General features: G+C 40.1%; 1 protein-coding gene across 1 annotated transcript in view; it reads right to left on the reverse strand.

The window, feature by feature from the left end:
* The window catches only part of FCHO2 (FCH and mu domain containing endocytic adaptor 2), a 136818-nt gene extending 117065 nt beyond the window's left edge, over nt 1-19753 (reverse strand). Inside the window, exons 1-2 of the mRNA XM_023207961.1 lie at nt 19604-19753; nt 6423-6514 (exon numbers count right to left, since the gene is read on the reverse strand). Of these exons, the coding sequence (XP_023063729.1) occupies nt 6423-6514; nt 19604-19636 (125 nt within the window). The 5' untranslated portion in view covers nt 19637-19753. The remainder of the gene's footprint in view (nt 1-6422; nt 6515-19603) is intronic.
* Nucleotides 19754-20914: the final 1161 nt, after the last annotated feature.

Raw genomic sequence — 20914 nt, forward strand, 5'->3', positions numbered from 1 at the left:
ATCCAGGAGCTGGTTTTTTGAAAAGATCAACAAAATAGACCACGAGCAAGACTAATAAAGAAGAAAAGAGAGAAGAATCAAATAGATGCAATAAAAAATGATAAAGGGGATATCACCACTGATCCAACAGAATTACAAACTACCATCAGAGAATACTAGAAATACTTCTACACAAATAAACTAGAAAATCTATTAGAAATGGATAAATTCCTGGACACATACACCCTCCCAAGTCTAAACCAGGAAAAAGTAGAATCCCTGGATAGATCAGTAACAAGCTCTGAAATTGAGGCAGTAATTAATAGCCTACCAACCAAGAAAAGCTCAGGACCAAACAGATTAACAGCCAAATTCTACCAGAGGTACAAGGAGGAGCTGGTACCATTCATTCTGAAACTATTCCAAACAACAGAAAAAGAGGGACTCCTCCCTAACTCATTTTACGAAGCCAGCATCATCTTGATACCAAAATGTGGCAGATACAACAAAAAAAAAGAAAATTTCAGGCCAATATCCCTGATGAACATCAACGTGAAAATCCTCAATAAAATACTGGCAAACCAAATCCAGCAGCACATCAAAAAGCTTATCCACCACGATCAAGTCAGTTTCATCCCTGGGATGCAAGGCCGGTTCAACATGCGCAAATCAATAACTGTAATCCATCACATGAACAGAACCAATGACAAAAACCACATGATTATCTCAATACATGCAGAAAAGACCTTCAACAAAATCCAACAGCCCTTCATGCTAAAAACGCTCAATAAACTAGGTATTGGTGTAACATATCTCAAAACAATAAGAGCTATTTATGACAAACCCACAGCCAACATCATACTGAACAGGCAAAAACTGGAAGCATTCCCTTTGAAATTCAGCACAAAACAAGGATGCCCTCTCTTACCATTCTTATTCAACATAGTATTGGAAGTTCTGGCCAGGGCAATCAGGAAAGAGAAAAAAATAAAGGGTATTCAAATACGAAAAGGGGACGTCAAATTGCCTCTGTTTGCAGATAACATGATTGTATATTTAGAAAACCCCATCGTCTCAACCCAAAGTCTCCTTAAGCTGATAAGCAACTTCAGCAAATTCTCAGGATACAAAACCAATGTGCAAAAATCACAAGCATTCCTATACACCAATAATAAAGAGCTAAATCATGAGTGACCTCGCATTCACAATTGCTACAAAGAGAATAAAATACCTAGGAATACAACTTACAAGAGATGTGAAGAACCTCTTCAAGGAGAACTACAAACCACTGCTAAAGGAAATGAGAAAGGACACAAATGGAAAAACATTCCATGCTCATGGATAGGAAGAATCATATCATGAAAATGGCCATACTGCCCAAAGTAATTTATAGATTCAAGGCTATCCCCATCAAGCAACCACTGACTTTCTTCACAGAATTAGAAAAAACTACTTTAAATTTCATATGGAACCAAAAAAGAGCCCGTATAGCCAAGACAATCGTAGGCAAAAAGAACAAAGCTGGAGGCATCACTCTGCCTGACTTCAAACTATACTACAAGGCTTCAGTAACCACAACAGCATGGTACTGGTACCAAAACAGATATATAGACAAATGGAACAGAACAGAGGCCTCAGAAATAACACCACACATCTACAACCATCTGATCTTTGACAAACCTGACAAAAATAAGTAATGGGAAAGGATTCCCTGTTTAACAAATGATGTTGGGAAAACTGGCTAGCCATATGCAGAAAACTGAAACTGGACCCCTTCCTTACACCTTATACAAAACATTAACTCAAGATGGGCTAAAGACTTAAACGTAAGACCTAAAACCATAAAAACCCTAGAAGAAAACCTAAGCAATTCCATTCAGGACACAGGCATAGGCAAAGACTTCACGACTAAAACACCGAAAGCAATGGCAACAAAAGCCAAAATTGACATATGAGATCTAATTAAACTAAGGAGCTTCTGCACAGCAAAATAAACTATCATCAGAGTGAACAGGCAACCTACAGAATGGGAGAAAATTTTTACTATCTATCCATCTGACAAAGGGCTAATACCCAGAATCTACAAAGAACTTAAATTTACAAGAAAAAAACAACCCCATCAAAAAGTGGGCAAAGTATATGAACAGACACTTCTCATAAGCAGACATTTATGCAGCCAAGAAATATATGAAAAAAAGCTCATCATCACTGGTCATTAGAGAAATGCAAATCAAAACCACAATGAGATACCATCTCATGACAGTTAGAATACCCATCATTAAAAAGTCAGGAAACAACAGATGCTGGAGAGGATGTGGAGAAATAGGAACACTTTTACACTGTTGGTGGGAGTGTAAATTAGTTCAACAATTGTGGAAGACAGTGTGGCAATTCCTCAAGGATCTAGAACCAGAAATACCATTTGACCCAGCAATCCCATTACTGGCTATATACCCAAAGGATTATAAATCATTCTATAAAAACACATGCACACGTATGTTTATTGCAGCACTGTTCACAACAGCAAAGACTTGGAACCAACCCAAATGCACATCAGTGACAGACTGGATAAAGAAAATGTGGCACATATACACCATGGAATACTATGCAGCCATAAAAAAGGATGAGTTCATGTCCTTTGCAGGGACATCGATGAAGCTGGAAACCATCATTCTCAGCAAACTAACACAGGAACAGAAAACCAAACACCACATGTTCTCACTCATTAGTGGGAGTTGAACAATGAGAACACATGGACACAGGGAGGGGAACATCACACACCAGGGCCTGTTGGGGGGTTGGAGACTGGGGAGCTGGGGGAGGGATAGCATTAGGAGAAACACCTAATGTGGATGACAGGTTGATGGGTACAGCAAACCACCATGGTAAACCACATGTATACCTATGTGACAACCCTGCACATTCCGCACATATATCCCAGGGCTTAAAGTATAATCAAAAAATTTTTTTAAATTAATAAGAACACAAACAACCCTATTAAAAACAAAAATAGGCCAAAGACCTTAACGGATACCTCACTAAAGAAGATACACAGCTGGCAAATAAGCATATGAAAAGATGGAGGACAGGTGTGCTGGTTCCCTCCTGTAATCCTAGTGCTTTGGGAGACTGTGGCGGGAAGACTACTTGAGACCATGAGTTCAAGACCAGCCTGGGCAACATGGTGAGACCCCCATCTTGACAACAACAAAAAAGCCAGGTGCAGTGGCTCACACCTATAATCTCAGCACTTTGCAAGGCTGGGGAGGGAGGATCACTTGAGGTCAGGAGTTAGAGACTAGCCTGGGAAACATAGTGAGACCCTGCCTCTACAAAAAAAAAAAAAATTAAAAGCAAAGATGCTCCACATCACATGTCATCAGGAAAATGCTAATTAAAACAATGATAAGATACCACTATACACTTATTAGAACAACCAAAATCTAGAATACTGACCACACCAAATGCTGGCAAGGATATGGTACAACAGAAACTCTCATTCATTGCTAGTTAAAATGCAAAATGGTATTGTCACTTTGGAAGATGAGTTTCTTACAAAATTAAACATATTCTTTCCATATAATCAAGTAACTGCCTTCCTTGGTATTTAAACTTTAATTTAATTAAAACTTAAGATCACACGAAAACCTGCACACAGATGTTTACTGCAGCTTTATTCATAACTGCCAAAACTTGGAAGCAACCAAGATGTCCCTGAGTAAGTTAGTGGATAAAACGTAGTACATCCAGACAACAGAATAGTATTCAGTACTAAAATGAAATGAGCCTGGCCAGCCACAGTGGCTCACACCTGTAATCCCAACACTCTGGGAGGTCGAGATGGTGGATCTGAGGTCAGACGTTCCAGACCAGCCTGGCCGACATGGCGAAACTCCGTCTCGACAAAATTTACAAAAATTAGCCAGACATGGTGGCGCATGCCTGTGGTCCCAGCTACTCAAGAGGCTGAGGCACAAGAATCGCTTGAACTCAGGACAGGGAGGTTGCAGTGAGCCATGATCGCACCTCTGCACTCCAGCCTCAGCTGGGTGACAGAGTGAGACTCTGTCTCGAAAAAAAAAAAAGAAAAATACAAAAATCAGTCAGACATGGTGGTGCAGGGCTATAATCCCAGCTACTTGGGAGGCTGAGGCACAAGAATTGCTTGAACCCAGGAGATGGAAGTTACAGTGAGCAGAGACTGGGCCACTGCACTCCAGCCTGGATGGCAGAGCTAGACTCTGTCTCAAATCAATCAATCAATCAATCAATCAATCAGATAATGTATACAAAGTTTACATTTTTTCCTTTCTCATTCAGTCCTTCAAGAAATATGATTATCCTATTGTTCCAGGCTCTGTGCTAGCCACTGGGATACAAATGAATACTGTTTCACAGAGGAACATAAAAACAAATAAAAATAAATAATTACCAAATTTTACAAATACTACAAAGAGATAGGTGATGTAACAAAAAATTATATTAGCTGTTTTTGACCTAGTCAGAGAGATTAGGAAAGGCATCCTAAGAGCAGTGACCACATTGCTGAGCTTCAAAGAATAAGTAGGCATTAACTAGGTGAAGAGAAGAATAGGTATTTACAAAGCCTGGACTAGACAGAGGAAGTCTTTCCATAAGATACCCAGTATCTCTGGAGTGGAAAGAATAAGGAGCAGCCTGTAATTCATATATCTCTTTGAACTATGTATGCAGTTTTGTTACTACTCATCTTTGTTAATTGTTTCTATGTTCTCCTGTGAGACAATATTCTGTTGTATCAGACGCCTAGCAGAGAGCCTGGAACATTAAGACCTGAAAGGTAGTTTGAGGGTCAGACAATGCAGGCATATCTTAAGAGCCCTTGAGATGGCTGAAAGAGAAAAGGTAACAAACTGATCTGTACTATAGCTCAAAAAAAAAACCACTCCAACTACAGTACAGAGAGTAAGTTGTAGGAAAACAAGAACGAATGTAGATAGAGCAGTTAGGAGCTACCGCTGAAGTTCAGGCAAAAATAATGATAGTTGGGATCAGCATAATGAAGTTAGAGATTCATTCCATGGAAAAACCTTTACTGAGGGCCTACCAAGTGCCAAGCACTATCACAAGTGCATAAATAGAGCAAAAAGACAAAATAAGCAAAAGAAGACAAAAATTCCTGCCCTTGTTGGGTTTATATTCTAGTGGGAAGAGACAGAAAAATAAATAAGTGAAATATCACTTTTATCAGATGGTTGTACACACTATAGAGAAAAATAAGGTAGTAAAAGGGAAGTAGGAGGGATTGTCTCACTGCCCAAATAATCACAAAGGGATAGATTCTGGGCAAAGGAAGGATGACCCAGGAGTCCTGGACTTCTTAAAATGACTAACATAAACAGGGCTCAAAGGCATAAGAATATCTGCCCTGATGGTTCCAAAGCAGACAGTGATAATAGTGAGGTGTACGGGAAGAGGGAAGGCTAAGGAACATGCCAAGAGATGCAGAGTTCTGCAGCCTTTCCTTTCCTCTCCTCCTGCCAATGATGATGTAGAAGCCCAGAGGAAGAAGAGCCTTACCCAGAGCACTTGAGCTTTTGCATTGCCTGTTGATTCCAGTAGAGAGGGGAAAGTAAGAAAAGAACTGAACTTATTTAATAGTTTATTCCCCAATTCCTACCAGTCTGTAAACTCCATGAAGGGAGAAGCTGTATCTTAACCACTATATTCCCACAATCCAGACAAGTACCTGGTACACAGCACTGATGGGATATATATTGTTGAAAGAATACATGAATAAATGGAGTATTAAATTTAAAGCCAAAGTATCTCTGTATTATCAAGGTAAAGATTTTAAATGTGTTCATATAAATAATTACTAAGTTGGGGTAGCCACAAAACAGCTTTAAGTTAGTAGGATAGCAGTTTTTGAGTTCTGTTTGATTTTGAATCATCATCAGATTATATTTAATCTTAATAGCTTTTAAATTCGCTATATTCTAAGACTCTTAAAGACAATCACATTTTATAAATTTTCAAGATTTTAAAATATATACTTAGGACTTTTAAAAATAAAAGTTACAAAAACATAAAATTAAACTGAAGTTCAGAAAACATAATCTTTTCTAATTATTTTAGCATGTTTAACAAATGTTAATGCTTTATCCTACAAACTTCTCAACTTTATTATATCACCTTGCTAGCATATCCAGTGAAAAATATGTACATAATATTTTCAAACAGGAATCTGCAAACCAGGGGTTTAACAATGCCACTTTGAGCCACTATAGAGCCCTCAGCTGTGTAGATGATAGATATAAATAGATAGATACAATTACAGTATATATTTTAAAACAAGGATTGCTTTATTCCACATCCAAATAAAGTTTTCTCCATTATTTATATTCTAAAATTTAAATTGCTATTAATTTGTTAAACAAATTACTTATTTAAAAAATACATACCGTTCTCTTACAAAATCTGCTAGTTCTTTAGTTGATATCTGTCCATGTTTCATATTATGGTAGAGGACATCAAAGCCACTATTTTTTTCCCCCTAAAATTTAAAAAGATTTTTAGTTTCACAAAAAAAAACAGATAAAAATGACTTGAGAATATAAAAAGCCAACACTAACTAACATGCAATCCTGTGCTCCGGTGAGGTGTTTTTCCTTAATTTAATTATTCTCATTTATTATATGATTTTAAACAGTATAAAACAATATTATATGCTTTAATAAAGTTTACAATTAACTACATATACCTACATACACACAAATATGCATACACTTTGTAATCACCCATAAAAGTACAATTAATGAAATTAAGTTGTGACCAGGAGCGATGGCTCACACCTGTAATCCTAGCACTTCGGGAGGCCGAGGTGGATCATGAGGTCAGGAGATCAAGACTATCCTGACTAACATGGTGAAACCCTGTCTCTACTTAAAATACAAAAAATTAGCCGGGTGTGGTAGAGGGCATCTGTAGTCCCAGCTACAAGGGAGGCTGAGGCAGGAGAATGGCGTGAACCTGGGAGGCAGAGCTTGCAGTGAGCCGGGACTGCACCATTGCACTTGAGCCTGGGTGACAGAACTAGACTCTATCTCAAAAAAAAAATTAAGTATGAGGCTGGGTGTGGTAGTGTGGTGGCTCATGCCTGTAATCCAGCATTTTGGGAGGCAGAGGCGGGCGGATCACTTGAGGTCAGGAGTTCTAGACCAGCCTGTCCAGCATGGTGAAATCCCATCTCAGCTAAAAATACAAAAATTAGCCGGGTGTGGTGGCATGCACCTGTAATCCCAGCTACTCAGGAGGGTGAAACAGGAGAATCGCTTGAACCCAGGAGGTGGAGGTTGCAGTGAGCCAAAATCACACCACTGCACTCCAGCCTGAGAGACAGGGTAAGACTGTCAAAAAAAACAACAATGAAAAAGTATGAAATTTTAAGGAATATGCAGCATAATTAAGAAAAGATAAACATGGACCTTTCAAAACATATTACCAAATCCCATTTGAATTTCTTTAACACACAGTAAGAAATTCCTGATCATTTAATTTGGAGTTTGTGCTTTAAAATTATTAAATCTTGATTTCTGAATTAAGACAGTAAAGTACTTAAGTCATATCAGCATTGAGTATCACAAAATACTTAGATCTTTCAGTAAACTTAACTTGAGAAGTGAGAAAATAGATAAAATTTAACAAAAGAGAAGTAACAGGCTATTTGCTAGTTTTTAATTAATAGGATTTTCATTTGTTTGTTTTTGTTTTTGAGACAGTCTCACTCTGTCATCCAGGCTGGAGTGCAGACATGCAATTATGGCTCACTGCTACCTCCCTGTCCCGGGTTCAAGCGATTCTCATGCCTCAGCCTCCCAAGTAGCTGGGATTACAGGTGTGCACCATCACGTCCGGCTAATTTTTGTATTTTTAGAAGAGATAGGGTTTTGCCATGTTGGCCAGGCAGGTCTCGAACTCCCAGCCTCAAACAATACACCTGCCTTGGCCTCCCAATGTGCTGGGATTACACGTGTGAGCTACTGCGCCCAGGCTAATTAATGAGATATTAACAGAATAGATCACTATACAATCCTGGAAAACCTCTATTGCTGTTTAATCCTATGAATCCTAAATTAGTAAATCATAAAGATAACATTAGAAATGTCAATTTGTTCGATGAAATAAGACAACTGACACACTAGGTCTAAAAACTCTCTTTACAGGCAGCAGTTTTTATTTTTCTTTAGTGAAAATGAAATAATGAAAAATGGAATATATTTGTTGGAAAAGCAATACCATAAGCAAGCGTTACATAATCCAAAACTTGATTTTTCCACAGTCCACTGAAAACAGAAAGCATAAGAACTTCCAGCTATGTTGAAGTGCTTCCTGATAAACTCAATGTAGCTAGTAATTAGTTTGCCTACATATCACAAATTAAAATGTCATATCTGTAACAATATAAACAGTACCCTTAGCATTTTGAATAACCATTTCCATTTATCAAGAAGAATACAACATAAAACCACAGTCTCTTGTGAATTCAAACATTTCCATTTGGCTTCTGCAACTTTACACGTTTCAGATTTTTTAAAAAGTTTATTGTTGGAGGCTTGTGCCTGTAATCGCAGCTATTCCAGAGGCTGAGCAAGGAGGCCCGCTTGAGGCCAGGTGTTCAAGACCAGCCTGGGCAAAGTGAGAACCTGTCTCTAAAAAAAGAAAAAGACAAAGATAAGGGTTTGAAACTTCTCCTTCGGTGAACTTTTTAAGAGTAACAGTAAATTAGACACTAAAAATAAAAAACCTGGAGAGCATTGTTTTTTAAAAAAAGTTTTTGCAGAAACAGGGTCTCGCTATGTTGCTCAAGCTGGTCTTCCAACTCCTAGCCTCAAACAATCCTCCCACCTTGGCCTCCCAAAGTGCTGGGATTACAGGTGTGAGCCACTGCATGTGGCCGGCATTCACTTTTGGTGAGTCCAAGATTCGAAAAACAGGCAAAAGATAGATTATATATTGTATAATCACATTTCTAATTTAAAAATTGGTTTTACCAAGTTCCATATTTAATTTTTCAAAAAGTTCTTTGACGGGGTAAGAGAAGGGTCAGCAGGTACTATCCTGCAAACACCAATAACATGCCTAACCTCCCTCTCAACTCTAAACCACCTCAAAAATAAATAAATACTATCACTTCCTACCTTGTCTACATTTTCCTTTTAATTTAGCTCTTATGGACATTTACTAGATAACCCCGGACAAGTCAATGCACAATATAACATTAATATTTTTGATACAGTCTCACTGTCTTGACTTCTCTGAAAAACACCATAAAACATTTTACTAATCCTAAAGATTTTTTTCCTTGAAGAATAGCCTCTTTAGTGAAGAACCTGTAGCTACACTTTAATGAGAACCCAACAGACATGCAATGACAGCTCTCCAGTGCCATTCTGGCCTTGAAAACTGCTAGGGAGCTAGAGGTAAAACACAGGCACACTTCATTTTACTGCACTTCCTTTTATTGACCTTTGTTTTACTGCACTTTGAAAATACTGCATTTTTACAAATTGAAGGTTTGTGGCAATCCTGTGTCAAGCAAGTCTATCAATATCTTTTTTCCAATAGCATGTGCTCACTTCTTCCCAGTGTTAGCATTAGCAATAAAGTATTTTTTAATTAAGGTATATATATTTTTAGATAAAATGCTATTGCACACTTAATACACCAGTATCATGTAAATAACATAGTGTAAACATAACTTTTACATGCACTGAAAAACCAGGAAAGTTTGTGACTTGCTTCATTGTGGTTGTTTGAATTGAACACACAATATCTCTAAGGTATGCCTATGTATGCAAGCAATTTTTCTACAAGTATACAGGACATTCTACCATAAGTTACGACCTCTTCTCATCAACATTCTATTCGTACAGTAGTCCCCTCTTCTCCACAGGGGATGTTTCAAGACCCCCACGGGATGCCTGAAACCATGGATAGTCACGAATCCTTTATATACTGGTCACAAACCCTTTATATACTGTTTTTTTTTGTAATCTGACAACCAAGATGGCTACTCAGTGATTAACGGGCAGGAAGGGTATACACTATGGATGCCCTAGACAAAGGGATGATTCACATCCCAAGCAGGACACAGTGAGATTTCATCACATTATTCAGAACAGCTCAAAATTTAATGCTTATGAATTACTTCTGGAATTTTCCATTTAATATTTTCAGACTGCAGTTGACCTCAGATCTGAAACTATGGAAAGTGAAATTATGGATAGGGGTGACAACCATACGTTGACATTTTTAGTCATGATCATTAAAGGGACTCTGCAGACCTACTGGCAAGATACTGCTAATATAGAAAATAGTTACTAAAATATATAGAACAGCCGGGCGCAGTAGCTCACGCCTGTAATCCCAGCACTTTCGGAGGCCAAGGCGGGTGGATCACCTGAGGACAGGAGTTTAAGACCAGCCTGGTCAACATGGTGAAACCCCATCCCTACTAAAATATTTTACAAATTTGCCAGGTGTGGTGATGTGTCCCTGTAATCCCAGGTATTCAGGAGGCTAAGCCAGGAGAATCACTTGAACCCGGGAGGCAGAGGTTGCAGAGAGCCGAGATCATGCCACTGCATGCCAGCCTGAGCAAAACAGTGAGACTCAGTCTCTAAATAAATAAAAATAAAATAAAGTATGCAGAATAGGCACTCAGAATGATTTGATGCAGGTACAACAGTGACTCAAACATATTTGCTGGCCGACTGAAGGAAAGAAATCTTACTCCCTTTCAAAAAATTGTTTTTCTCACCTCTCAGATATTCTTCTCTAATCTTTTATAGTTCCCCTCTTCCAGTTAGTCGAATCCTTAAAGCTCTCTAAATAAGTATTATATGGGTTGAGAAAAAACTACAGAAGCAAACAGTAGTTAAGATAATTTTTTAATTTTAATATCTTTTGCGTTTTCTGTCATGTTCTATAAATGAAAGTATTTTTCATTACTTTCGAAATAAAAAAACTAAACCAACAATTTCAGTTTTCTCAGCTCTTCAATCTATGCCTGCAAAGAGACAGAAGGCTACTTTCTTAAACTGGCATCTTGTTCACATCAGTACTTAAATCTCCAGTCCTTGTAATTCATAAACAGAAAAAAAAAAACAAACTGGAAGCTCCCACACAAAATAGGAATGATTAAAGAAGATTACAGCCTATCTGGTCAGGTGTGGTGGCTCACACTTGTAATCCCAGCACTCTGGGAGGCTGACGCAGGAGGAGCGCTTGAGGCTAAGAGTTTGAGACCAGCCTAAGTAACATAGCAAGACCTCGTCCCTACAAAATTTTTTAAAAAATTAGCCGGGTGTGGTGGCATGGGCCTGTAGTTCTAGCCACCCCAGAGGCTAACGCAAGAGGATTCCTGGAGCCCAGGAGCTCAAGACTGCAGTGAACTCTGATGATGATGGGGCCACTGCACTCCAGCCTGGGCGACAGAGGAAGACCCTGTCTTAAAAAAAAAAAAGGCCGGGCGTGGTGGCTCAAGCCTGTAATCTCAGCACTTTGAGAGGCCGAGAGGGGCGGTTCACGAGGTCAGGAGATCGAGACCATCCTGGTTAACACGGTGAAACCCCGTCTCTACCAAAAAATAAAAAAAATTTTTAAAAACTAGCCGGGTGAGGTGGCGGGCGCCTGTAGTCCCAGCTACTCGGGAGAGGCTGAGGCAGGAGAATGGTGTAAACCCAGGAGGCGGAGCTTGCAGTAAGCTGAGATCCAGCCACTGCACTCCAGCCTGGGCGACAGAGCGAGACTCCGTCTCTAAAAAAGAATAATAATAATAATAATAATAATAACAGAAAAAAATTACAGCCTATCTCCATTCCACGGAAACCTATTCAAAGAATGCTTATTCACATGAGAAAAATACCGGACGGTAACACCAACTGAAAATACGAACACACACAACCACATGGTAGAATCTATCTTGAATTTTGTATTCCTTTTTTTTTTTTTTGAGACGGAGTCTCACTGTGCCGCCCAGGCTGGAGTGCAGTGGCCGGATCTCAGCTCACTGCAAGCTCTGCCTCCCGGGTTCACGCCATTCTCCTGCCTCAGCCTCCCAAGTAGCTGGGACTACAGGCGCCCGCCACCTCGCCCGGCTAGTTTTTTGTATTTTTAGTAGAGACGGGGTTTCACCATGTTAGCCAGGATGGTCTCGATCTCCTGACCTCGTGATCCGCCCGTCTCGGCCTCCCAAAGTGCTGGGATTACAGGCTTGAGCCACCGCGCCCGGCCTGAATTTTGTATTTCTAAAGAAAATCATAAGGGTAGAGGGAGAGGCTATAGGCAATTTGTGTTCCGTATTCTTCTGTGTTTTACCTATCACACGATAATGGTTTTAACTAAAATGGAAAACCATGTACACTTGTGGTTATTGTTTCAACCAACTGGAAACTCACTCTCCTTGGTCTTAAGGCTCCACCACCACTAATTTGCTTTACTTATATTATACCTTCCTATCTTTTCCCTAAAGTCAAGCAAACATGCCTGATATATCTCCCATAACCTTCACTCCTGCAAATTCATCAGGGAGCATGGCTATCTCCTCAACTTTACCAAACACTTTAACACTTTCCAGTTTAATTCTCTCTGATTCTGGCCATTCCAGCAACATCCTCTAGCACATTTATCAATATAGTAGATATCTCGGGTCTCAGTTGCTGTCATGCTGTTGTTTTTGTTTCTCCCCACATCACAGCAATTTATACTTATCTTTTTGGACCAGACAGCTACTAAAATTCTTCCAGTTCTCAGTTCTAATAACCTTTTTTTTTTTTTTTTTCTTGAGACGGAGTCCTGCTCTGTCACTCAACTGGAGTACAGTGGCCCAATCTCAGCTCACTGCAACCTCTGCCTCCCGGGTTCAAGCGATTCTCCTGCCTCAGCCTCCCGAGTAGCTGGGACTACAGGTGTGCACCACCATGCCCAGCTAATTTTTGTATTTTTAGTAGAGACGAGGTTTCACCATGTTGGCCAGGATGGTCTTGATCTCTTGACCTCATGATCTGCCCACCTCAGCCTCCCAAAGTGCTGGGATTACAGGCGTGAGCCACCGCACCTGGCCCAACTCTAATATTCTTTAATGTTTCCACACTAAGAAAACTGAAAGCCAAGTCCTTATTCCCCTTCCTTTTTAAGTCTCCATGGGATCCTATTTCCGCTTGAATTTCTAAGGGTGCTTCTGTTAACTATTCTAGAATTATGACATCAGGATGGATAATCTCTGGAGATACCCCAATGACTCCAAAAACTGCTTTCAAAGAGCTTATATTAGCCACATGTGCAGGATGATTTAAAGCACAACTGTTCCCTCATCCTTTGCTTAAATAATTTAAGTGGTTCTGAAAGGATTACAGCATTTAGGATTTAATGAGTAGGGCTGAAAAAGAATGCAGACATCAAATTTATATCCTTTCAAATGTCAAAGTTCCTAAAATTCTCCCCCTGAACTGAACATATACAAACTAAATCAGTATCAATTTTCACTTCCAAATTTCTCCTATAATTAAGGCAAAAATATAAAACAAATCACAATCCTTAAAAAATTCTAAGGACCTCACAATAAAATTTAGTGCAATCTAAAACACTATAATTTTATAATGTCTACTGTCAAGTCTTCTGCATCAAGTAAAATGAATCTGTAGTCTTCAATTTCATAGCTTGCTGCAACTGGAACAAGTTGGGCCTGGCTAACTTGCTAACAGTTATACAATAATACATTTTAACCTAGTGGAGTGTATGTTATTTGGTCTTATCTCTGGAAAATCACCTAAGAAATTGGTAATGGTGATTGCCTTTAGGGAGATCTTGATTACCAGAGAAAAAGAGGAAGATTTACTCCCTCTTATACCTTTTAAATATTACTCCATGTAAAATTTGCAAATCTGTTAATGTATAAATATATACAGATATACAGATTTTGTTTTGGTATGTCATCTGATGGGATCATATCCTAAAAGCAGGTATCCCAAACTACAATATTTGGAACTTTCAAGTAATAAAAAGCCTGTATTCTGGGTTTCAAATATGGTCACCTCAACCAATTTGCTAAAGATATATATTTTAAAATTTCATATGGAAACATAACCCCAAAGAATGTGTGTTAGTCTCTCCCCTAGGATACGAAATTTAGATTAGATAATCAAGCACATAATAATATTTTTTATCCCAAAGACCTAATAATAGCAATTCCAGAATTTTAAAATACATTTTAATTCTCTCAGCTTATCCAAGTAATGATAAATCAAATTTTGGATATATAACCAATGCTCCAATTTAATTTTAAATCAAAATATAACAAACCAATGAAATCAAGTGAAAGGAGACTTCTGTACAGTTAATCAGTAAAAGAAATAAGGAAAAACTTCAGGATAAAACTACCTAATTGTTGTTTGTTCATTTTTGATGTGCTGACTACAGATAACCTCTGGAAAAAGTCACCTAACTAAAAATCTCAGCTCATTACAACGTGATACATACTAAAGAATACTACTGGCTGGGCGCTGCGGCTCTTGCCTGTAATCCCAGCACTTTGGGAGGCCAAGGTGGGTGGATCACGAGGTCAGGAGATTGAGACCATCCTGGCTAACATGGTGAAACCCCGTCTCTACTAAAAATACAAAACTTAGCCAGGCATGGTGGCAGGCACCTGTAATCCTAGCTACTCGGAGGCTGAAGCAGGAGAATAGCTTGAACCCGGGGGGCAGAGCTTACAGTGAGCCAAGACCGCACCACTGCACTCCAGCCTGGGAAACATCAAAAAAAAAAAAAAAAAAAAAAAAGACTACTACTTAGTGTCTTTGGGTGAATGCTTCATATCGTATATAGACTGGGATTACTATGTAAAATGAAGATTATAAGCTATTCAACTCAGGTATGTTTTACATACTTATTTGTCCCCCCTTAAGTAATAATTACCTATGAATTGCATTCTTTTAAGGTTTTTTGCTTAATAATCTGGGTTTACATACAAATATAATGCCTTTTTAATTATTATATTGCAATGTTGCTATAATCTCAAGATTATAAACTTGTACTCAATTATTCCTTTGAGAAAGCAGCAACATCGACACTTCCTCACTGTAATACTGATCAATATCTTTTCAAAGTTACATAATCTTTTACAATATCTTTTCAAAGTTACATAATATTTAATATGTAAAAACAATTGTTTTTACATATTAAAAGCAATGGTGTGAATTTCTACTATCAAAATCATTTCTGCTGTCCAATTTTAATTTTGCTGTCCAATTTCAGCTTGATTATCAATGGTGCTATACTTTGTGGCAAAAACTGACTTATCAATAACAAAACACCTGTTCTATAGACAGTTTTGAATAATTTTTACCTTTAAAGTACAGTATTAAGTAAACGAATTTTCAATTTAGCACATAATTTTAATTGACAAAACCTATACTTTAAAGAAAAAGGAAGAATGTGCTGCTTTCAAAAGAGCTTGAAGACAGTTTCAAAGATTCAAATTTTCTTCTAAAGAAATGTCACAAGAAAAAAGGTTTGTCTTTATATATGTGGGGGAGAAAAAAAGTAACAGGTTGTTTGATTAGAAACCTAAAATTTTGATTGGGCACAGTGGCTCAGCCCTGTAATCCCAGCACTTTGGGAAGCTGAGGCGGGAGCATGGCTTGAGCCCAGGAGTTCGAGGCCAGCCTGGGCAACACAGTGAGATCTCATCTCTACAAATAATTTAAAAATTAGCTGGGCATGGTGGCCTGTATCTGTGGTCCCATCTACTCGGAAGGCTGAGGTGGGAAGATCATTTGAGCTTGGGTGGTCAAAGCTGCAGTGAGCCACGCTCATGCCACTGCATGCCAGCCTGGGCAACACAGTGAGACTGCAACTCAAAAACAAAAAGAAAAGGAAGGAAAGAAGGAAGGGAGGGAGGAAGGGAGGGAGGGAGGGGAAGGAAGGAAGGAAGGGGAAGGAAGGGAAAGGAAAGAAAAGAAAGACAGACAAGACAGACCCAAAACATTAAAAGTTCCTGTTATATTTTAATTGATGAAAACCATATATATTTATCATGTAGAACATGATGTTTTGAATTTTGCCAATTTTATTTCCTTTTAATAGTACCACTTTAAATGCTAGAGGAAAGAGTTAAATTGCTATCTATGTTAAGGGATTATTTTATAAATGATTCTGAAATATGTGACTTTTTGTTTTCTGTTTTTGAGACAGGGTCTCACTCTGTTGCCCAGGCTGGAGTACAGTGACCAATCATAACTTACTGCAACCTCAAACTCCCGGGCTCAAACAATCTTCCCGCCTTAGCCTTCCAAGCAGCTGGGACTTACAGGCATATGCCACCATACCTGGCTAATTTTTTAAAATTTTCGTAGAGACAAGGTCTACTGTGTTGCCCAGGCTGGTCTCCAAGTCTTGGGCTCAATCCATCCCCCGGCCTCAGCCTCTCAAAGTGCTGGATTACCCGCGTGAACCACCATGCCCAGTCTACAACGACAACGATCAAATTCTCAGAAGTTAATTATTTAGTTAATTCCTAGAGCTTCCTAGCTCACTGAGCCTCCTCGCAGCCCCTATTCCAGACCAGGAAATAAAATAAGATGCAGTCTATTAACTATTTGTTTTCAATAGTGAAAGTGAAGGCAAAAACTAAAACATAAATTAGATTTGGAGGTCTCTCCAGAATTCAAATATTGAAGTTTATTCCCATTCCTCTTTTAACGAGAATACCCAAGAAGCACATAAAAATGTGTACAAAGATACTCAGAGAAGTATTATTCATATTAGCCAAAAACATCAAACAAGGCTATGTTCAAAGCTCAATTAACAGAAAATGAAACATAACTTTTAATGTGAAGATGCAATTTGGAATTAAGTTAGCAACTTAAAAAACACTGAAGCATCAAAAAATATGCAAAACATTTATAAAAGCATCAATTTTTAAATGCTCTTTATAAACATTTTATAAATTGCCATTGTAAAACCTAATGCCTAAAATTGACAGGCTAATCCTAAAATTCATGTGGAAATGCAAGTAACCCAGGTAGTCAAAATAATCTGGAAAAAGAAGAAAAAAGCTGGAGGACTCATACTTCCTGATTCCAAATTTGCTATACAAAACAAATTTGTAATCCAAACAATAGCAATCCAAATTGTGTAGTACTGGCTGTTATGAGGACAGACAATGGAACAGAATTGAAAACACAGAAATAAATCCATACATTTCTGGTCGATTGATATTTGACAGTGGTACCACAATTCAACGGGGAAAGATGAGCCTTTTCAACAAATGGTACTGGGACAACTGGATACACAATTGCAAAAGAATGAAGTTATACCTTTTCCTTGCACCATACACAAAAATTAACTTCGAATGGACCATAGACCTAAACAGAAGAACTAAAACTATAAAACCCTTACAAGAAAACACAGGAGTAATTTTGGGGTTAGGCAAAGGTTTCCTAGATAGAATAAAAGCACCAGTAATAGAAAAAATAGATAAGATGGACTTCACTAAGACTTCGTGAGAATTAAAAACTTATGAGTTACTTCAAAGAGCAGCATCAAGAAAATGAAAAGGCAGCCCACAGAATGGGAGAAAATGTTTGCACATTATGTATCAGATAAGGTGTGTATCCAGAATATTAAAAAAAAAAAACTCTTACAACTCAATTATAAAAAGACAATCCAATTTTTAAATGGGCAATTAATCTAAACAGACATGTCTCCAAAGAAAATATAGTAATAGGCAATAAGCACACGAAGAGATGCTTGACATCATTAACTGCGATGTCAAGCATCTGAGAAATGCAAATCAAATCACAATATTAATACTACTTCACGTTCACCCACTATATTATAATAAAAGGGACAAATAAGTGTTGCTGCGCATGTGGAGAGGAACCCTCAGATATTGCTGGTGGGATTGTAAAATGCTACAACCGCTTCAGAATAGTATGGCAGTTCCTCAAAATGTTAAACATAGAGCTACGATTTGACCCAGGAATCCCAATCCCAAAAGAAATGAAAACATACGTTCACACAAAAACTTGTACAAAAATGGTCATGGCAGCATTACTCATAACCCAAAAGTGGGAGCAACCAGATGTCCATCACTGATTGGATAAATATTAATAAAATGTGGAATGGAATATTATTTGGCCATAAAAAGTAATTAGTACTGATACATGCTACATCATGGATAAACTTTGAAAACATTATGCTCAGTGAAACTAGTCACCATGGCCCCATTTATAGAATATATCCAGACTAGACAAATGTAGAGAGGCAGAAAATACACTAGTTGCCTAGGCCTGGGGCAGGGGGAAAATGAGGAGTGACTGCTAATGGGTCTATGGATTCTTTCTGGGATAATGAAATTGTTGTAAAATTGACGTGGTGACGTTTACACAACTCCATGAACATATGAAAAATCTCTGAATTGTACTACACTTTAAATGGGTGTATTGGTATGGAATGTGAACTCAATAAAGCTGTTTAAAAAACAAAACACCTAAGGTCTAGTATATACGTTCTTTGTGGAAAACAAGGTACATTCAAGTTATTAAACTATGAACTGATTTGGTTACTAACCAAGACCACGCTTGAGGCACTTAGAATTAAGAATTTAACATACACTCCTTACTAGCTGCAAGATTACCCCTTTAAATATGTCTAAATCTCAACGAAAATGGAATTGCAGTACTTGCAACTGTCAGGGCATAAAATGGGATTCACGAAAGATACCTGAGTAAACACGTTCCTTTCCTGTACATGGCTGAACTGTGCTTCCCATTACAAAAAAAAATAATAATAATAACTGCAGAAAAATACTCCACCGGGAGTCGGAAAAATTCTCAAAGAAGAATCTAATACTGACCTAAGACAAGGGGTGGAAAGAATGAGGAAGGGGAAGGAGCACAGAGGAGTAAGGGGAAGTCTCCGTGCATTTAAGCCCAAGGAGTTCAGTTACATTAAATTCCAACTTTTAAACGCTTTGTGAACAGGCCCAGAGGCAAAGTCCTGGGCGCAAACCCACGAGCCGAGCTGTGAGGCTGAAAGGAAGTGCTAGTCCAGCCTAACTCCGCACTGGATTTGGTGTGGAAATGGTCCGAGGTAAAAGTGATCGCTCAGATGGGGGGCCAGCGATCGAGGGCAGGAGGCGAAACCCCTCCGCCTGGCGCTCCCAGCCAGCGCGCAGCGGGAGGCGGCCGTGCCGCGGGCCCGTCCTTCGCGTCCGAGTCGCCGCGCACGCCCCGCGCGGAGCGCGCCCGGCGCCGGGAGCCTCCGGTGGGGCTGGGTCCCGTCTCCCGCCCCATCCGGCGCTTTGTCCCAGCCCCGGCGGCCGGCGGCCCCGCTGCGGGCTCCCGGGCCGCGGTGACAGCCGCGTCCCCAGTAGGGCTGCGAGCCCGGGAGTCCCTATAGGCTGGCGACCGGTCGCCCGCCGGACCTCACCCAGGCGGGACGCGGCAAGCGGCGGTCTGAGGACGCTCGCCCTGCCGGAGGAGAAGCCGCCGCCGCCGCCCGAAGCGCACGCAGGCCAAGCTCAGGCGCCAAAAGCCTTGGACTTCGAAACACACTACTTCCAGCATCCTAAGCTTACCCAAAAATTCTCGACGAAATACGCCATGACCATCGTGCCGCCGCCGCGCCAGGTTCCGTGTCCGCGCCCGCCCGCCGCTGTGTAAACACGGCCCGGCCCCCACAGCACCCCCGCCTTTCGCCGCCGCCGCCGCCGCCTTCTTCCCAGAGACCGGCCCGCACCTTCCAGGGCGCATGCGCCACCTAGCGGCTGCCGCCGCTGGGGGAGCACTTAGACGCCACGGCCACGGTGTGCGCATGCGCCCCGTCCCAGTCCGGGTGTTGGTGGATCTGTCTGCAGCCCGGGCGCGGCTGGGTTGAATGTTCTTTTAGGCATGGTGGAGAACTGGGTCCTTGAGGAGTCACCGTGGAGACTGCTCTCCCTGTTTGTGGTGCGATGGGCACTGGCCCAGGGACAGAGCGAAGAGAAGGGGCAGCCAGCATCTGTGGAGTCGGCAGACTGGCTGCCCACTCTCTCCTCACGAGACTCGCTTCCCCGGCCTTGGAGGATCTCGAACGGACTATATAGTCTGGGTTCACTGGGCTGGAGGAAACTTGGCCGCTGGCCACCCGGAGGAGACTGAGAAGCCTTTGGTCAACAGGGCGCCTTTCCTTGGACCAAAACAAAACTTTCCGAAGCCGGAAAGGAAACGCCCAGTGTCGCCTGAGAGCCCTGGAGCTGCGCGAGACCCAGGCACCGAGTGCAGCCTCGGCCGCTGACCTCTAGCACTGCTGGAGCAGACCAGCCAGGACGGCCCGCAGGCCTGCGGGAGCGGAATGTGACCCGAAACCGACGGACTTCCTGACCCATAGTCCATGGTTCTCTTAGCAACTTGAACATTTTGGAAAAAGAAACAAGTCTTAACATGCCTCGACCTAATGGAAAAACTAAATCCCCTTCCTACACCTTGCTTTCCAAAAGTTAAATAATAATAATAATAATAATAATTAAACTCTAGTAGAGGTCTCAAGTTCACTGTCACCGGGTCAGCTAGGTCCAGAATCTTCAGTTCTTGAAGCCAAGCCCTACAAATAGATTTAGTGTAGCATATCACATACCTCCTCAGGCGAACTTAAAGCAATGAACACCCATAAGATAACAATTAATGAGAAATTATTTTCATCCTCAAGTAAAAGTCATGAGGTGCCTTTCACATAGGTGAAATTGTGTTTGTTGAATAGGAAATAATTGGATAATGGTATTGTGGTCATACTTTTAAGAATATTTGTTAGAAATATATAGGATGCAAAACATCTAGGATTTTCTTAAAGTCATTTATTACGGATAGGGATATGAGTAAGGACATAGATGAAAAGGGATGAAACAAGATGG

Source organism: Piliocolobus tephrosceles, chromosome 4 (assembly GCF_002776525.5).
Source record: "Piliocolobus tephrosceles isolate RC106 chromosome 4, ASM277652v3, whole genome shotgun sequence".
Classification (NCBI taxonomy): Eukaryota; Metazoa; Chordata; class Mammalia; order Primates; family Cercopithecidae; genus Piliocolobus; species Piliocolobus tephrosceles.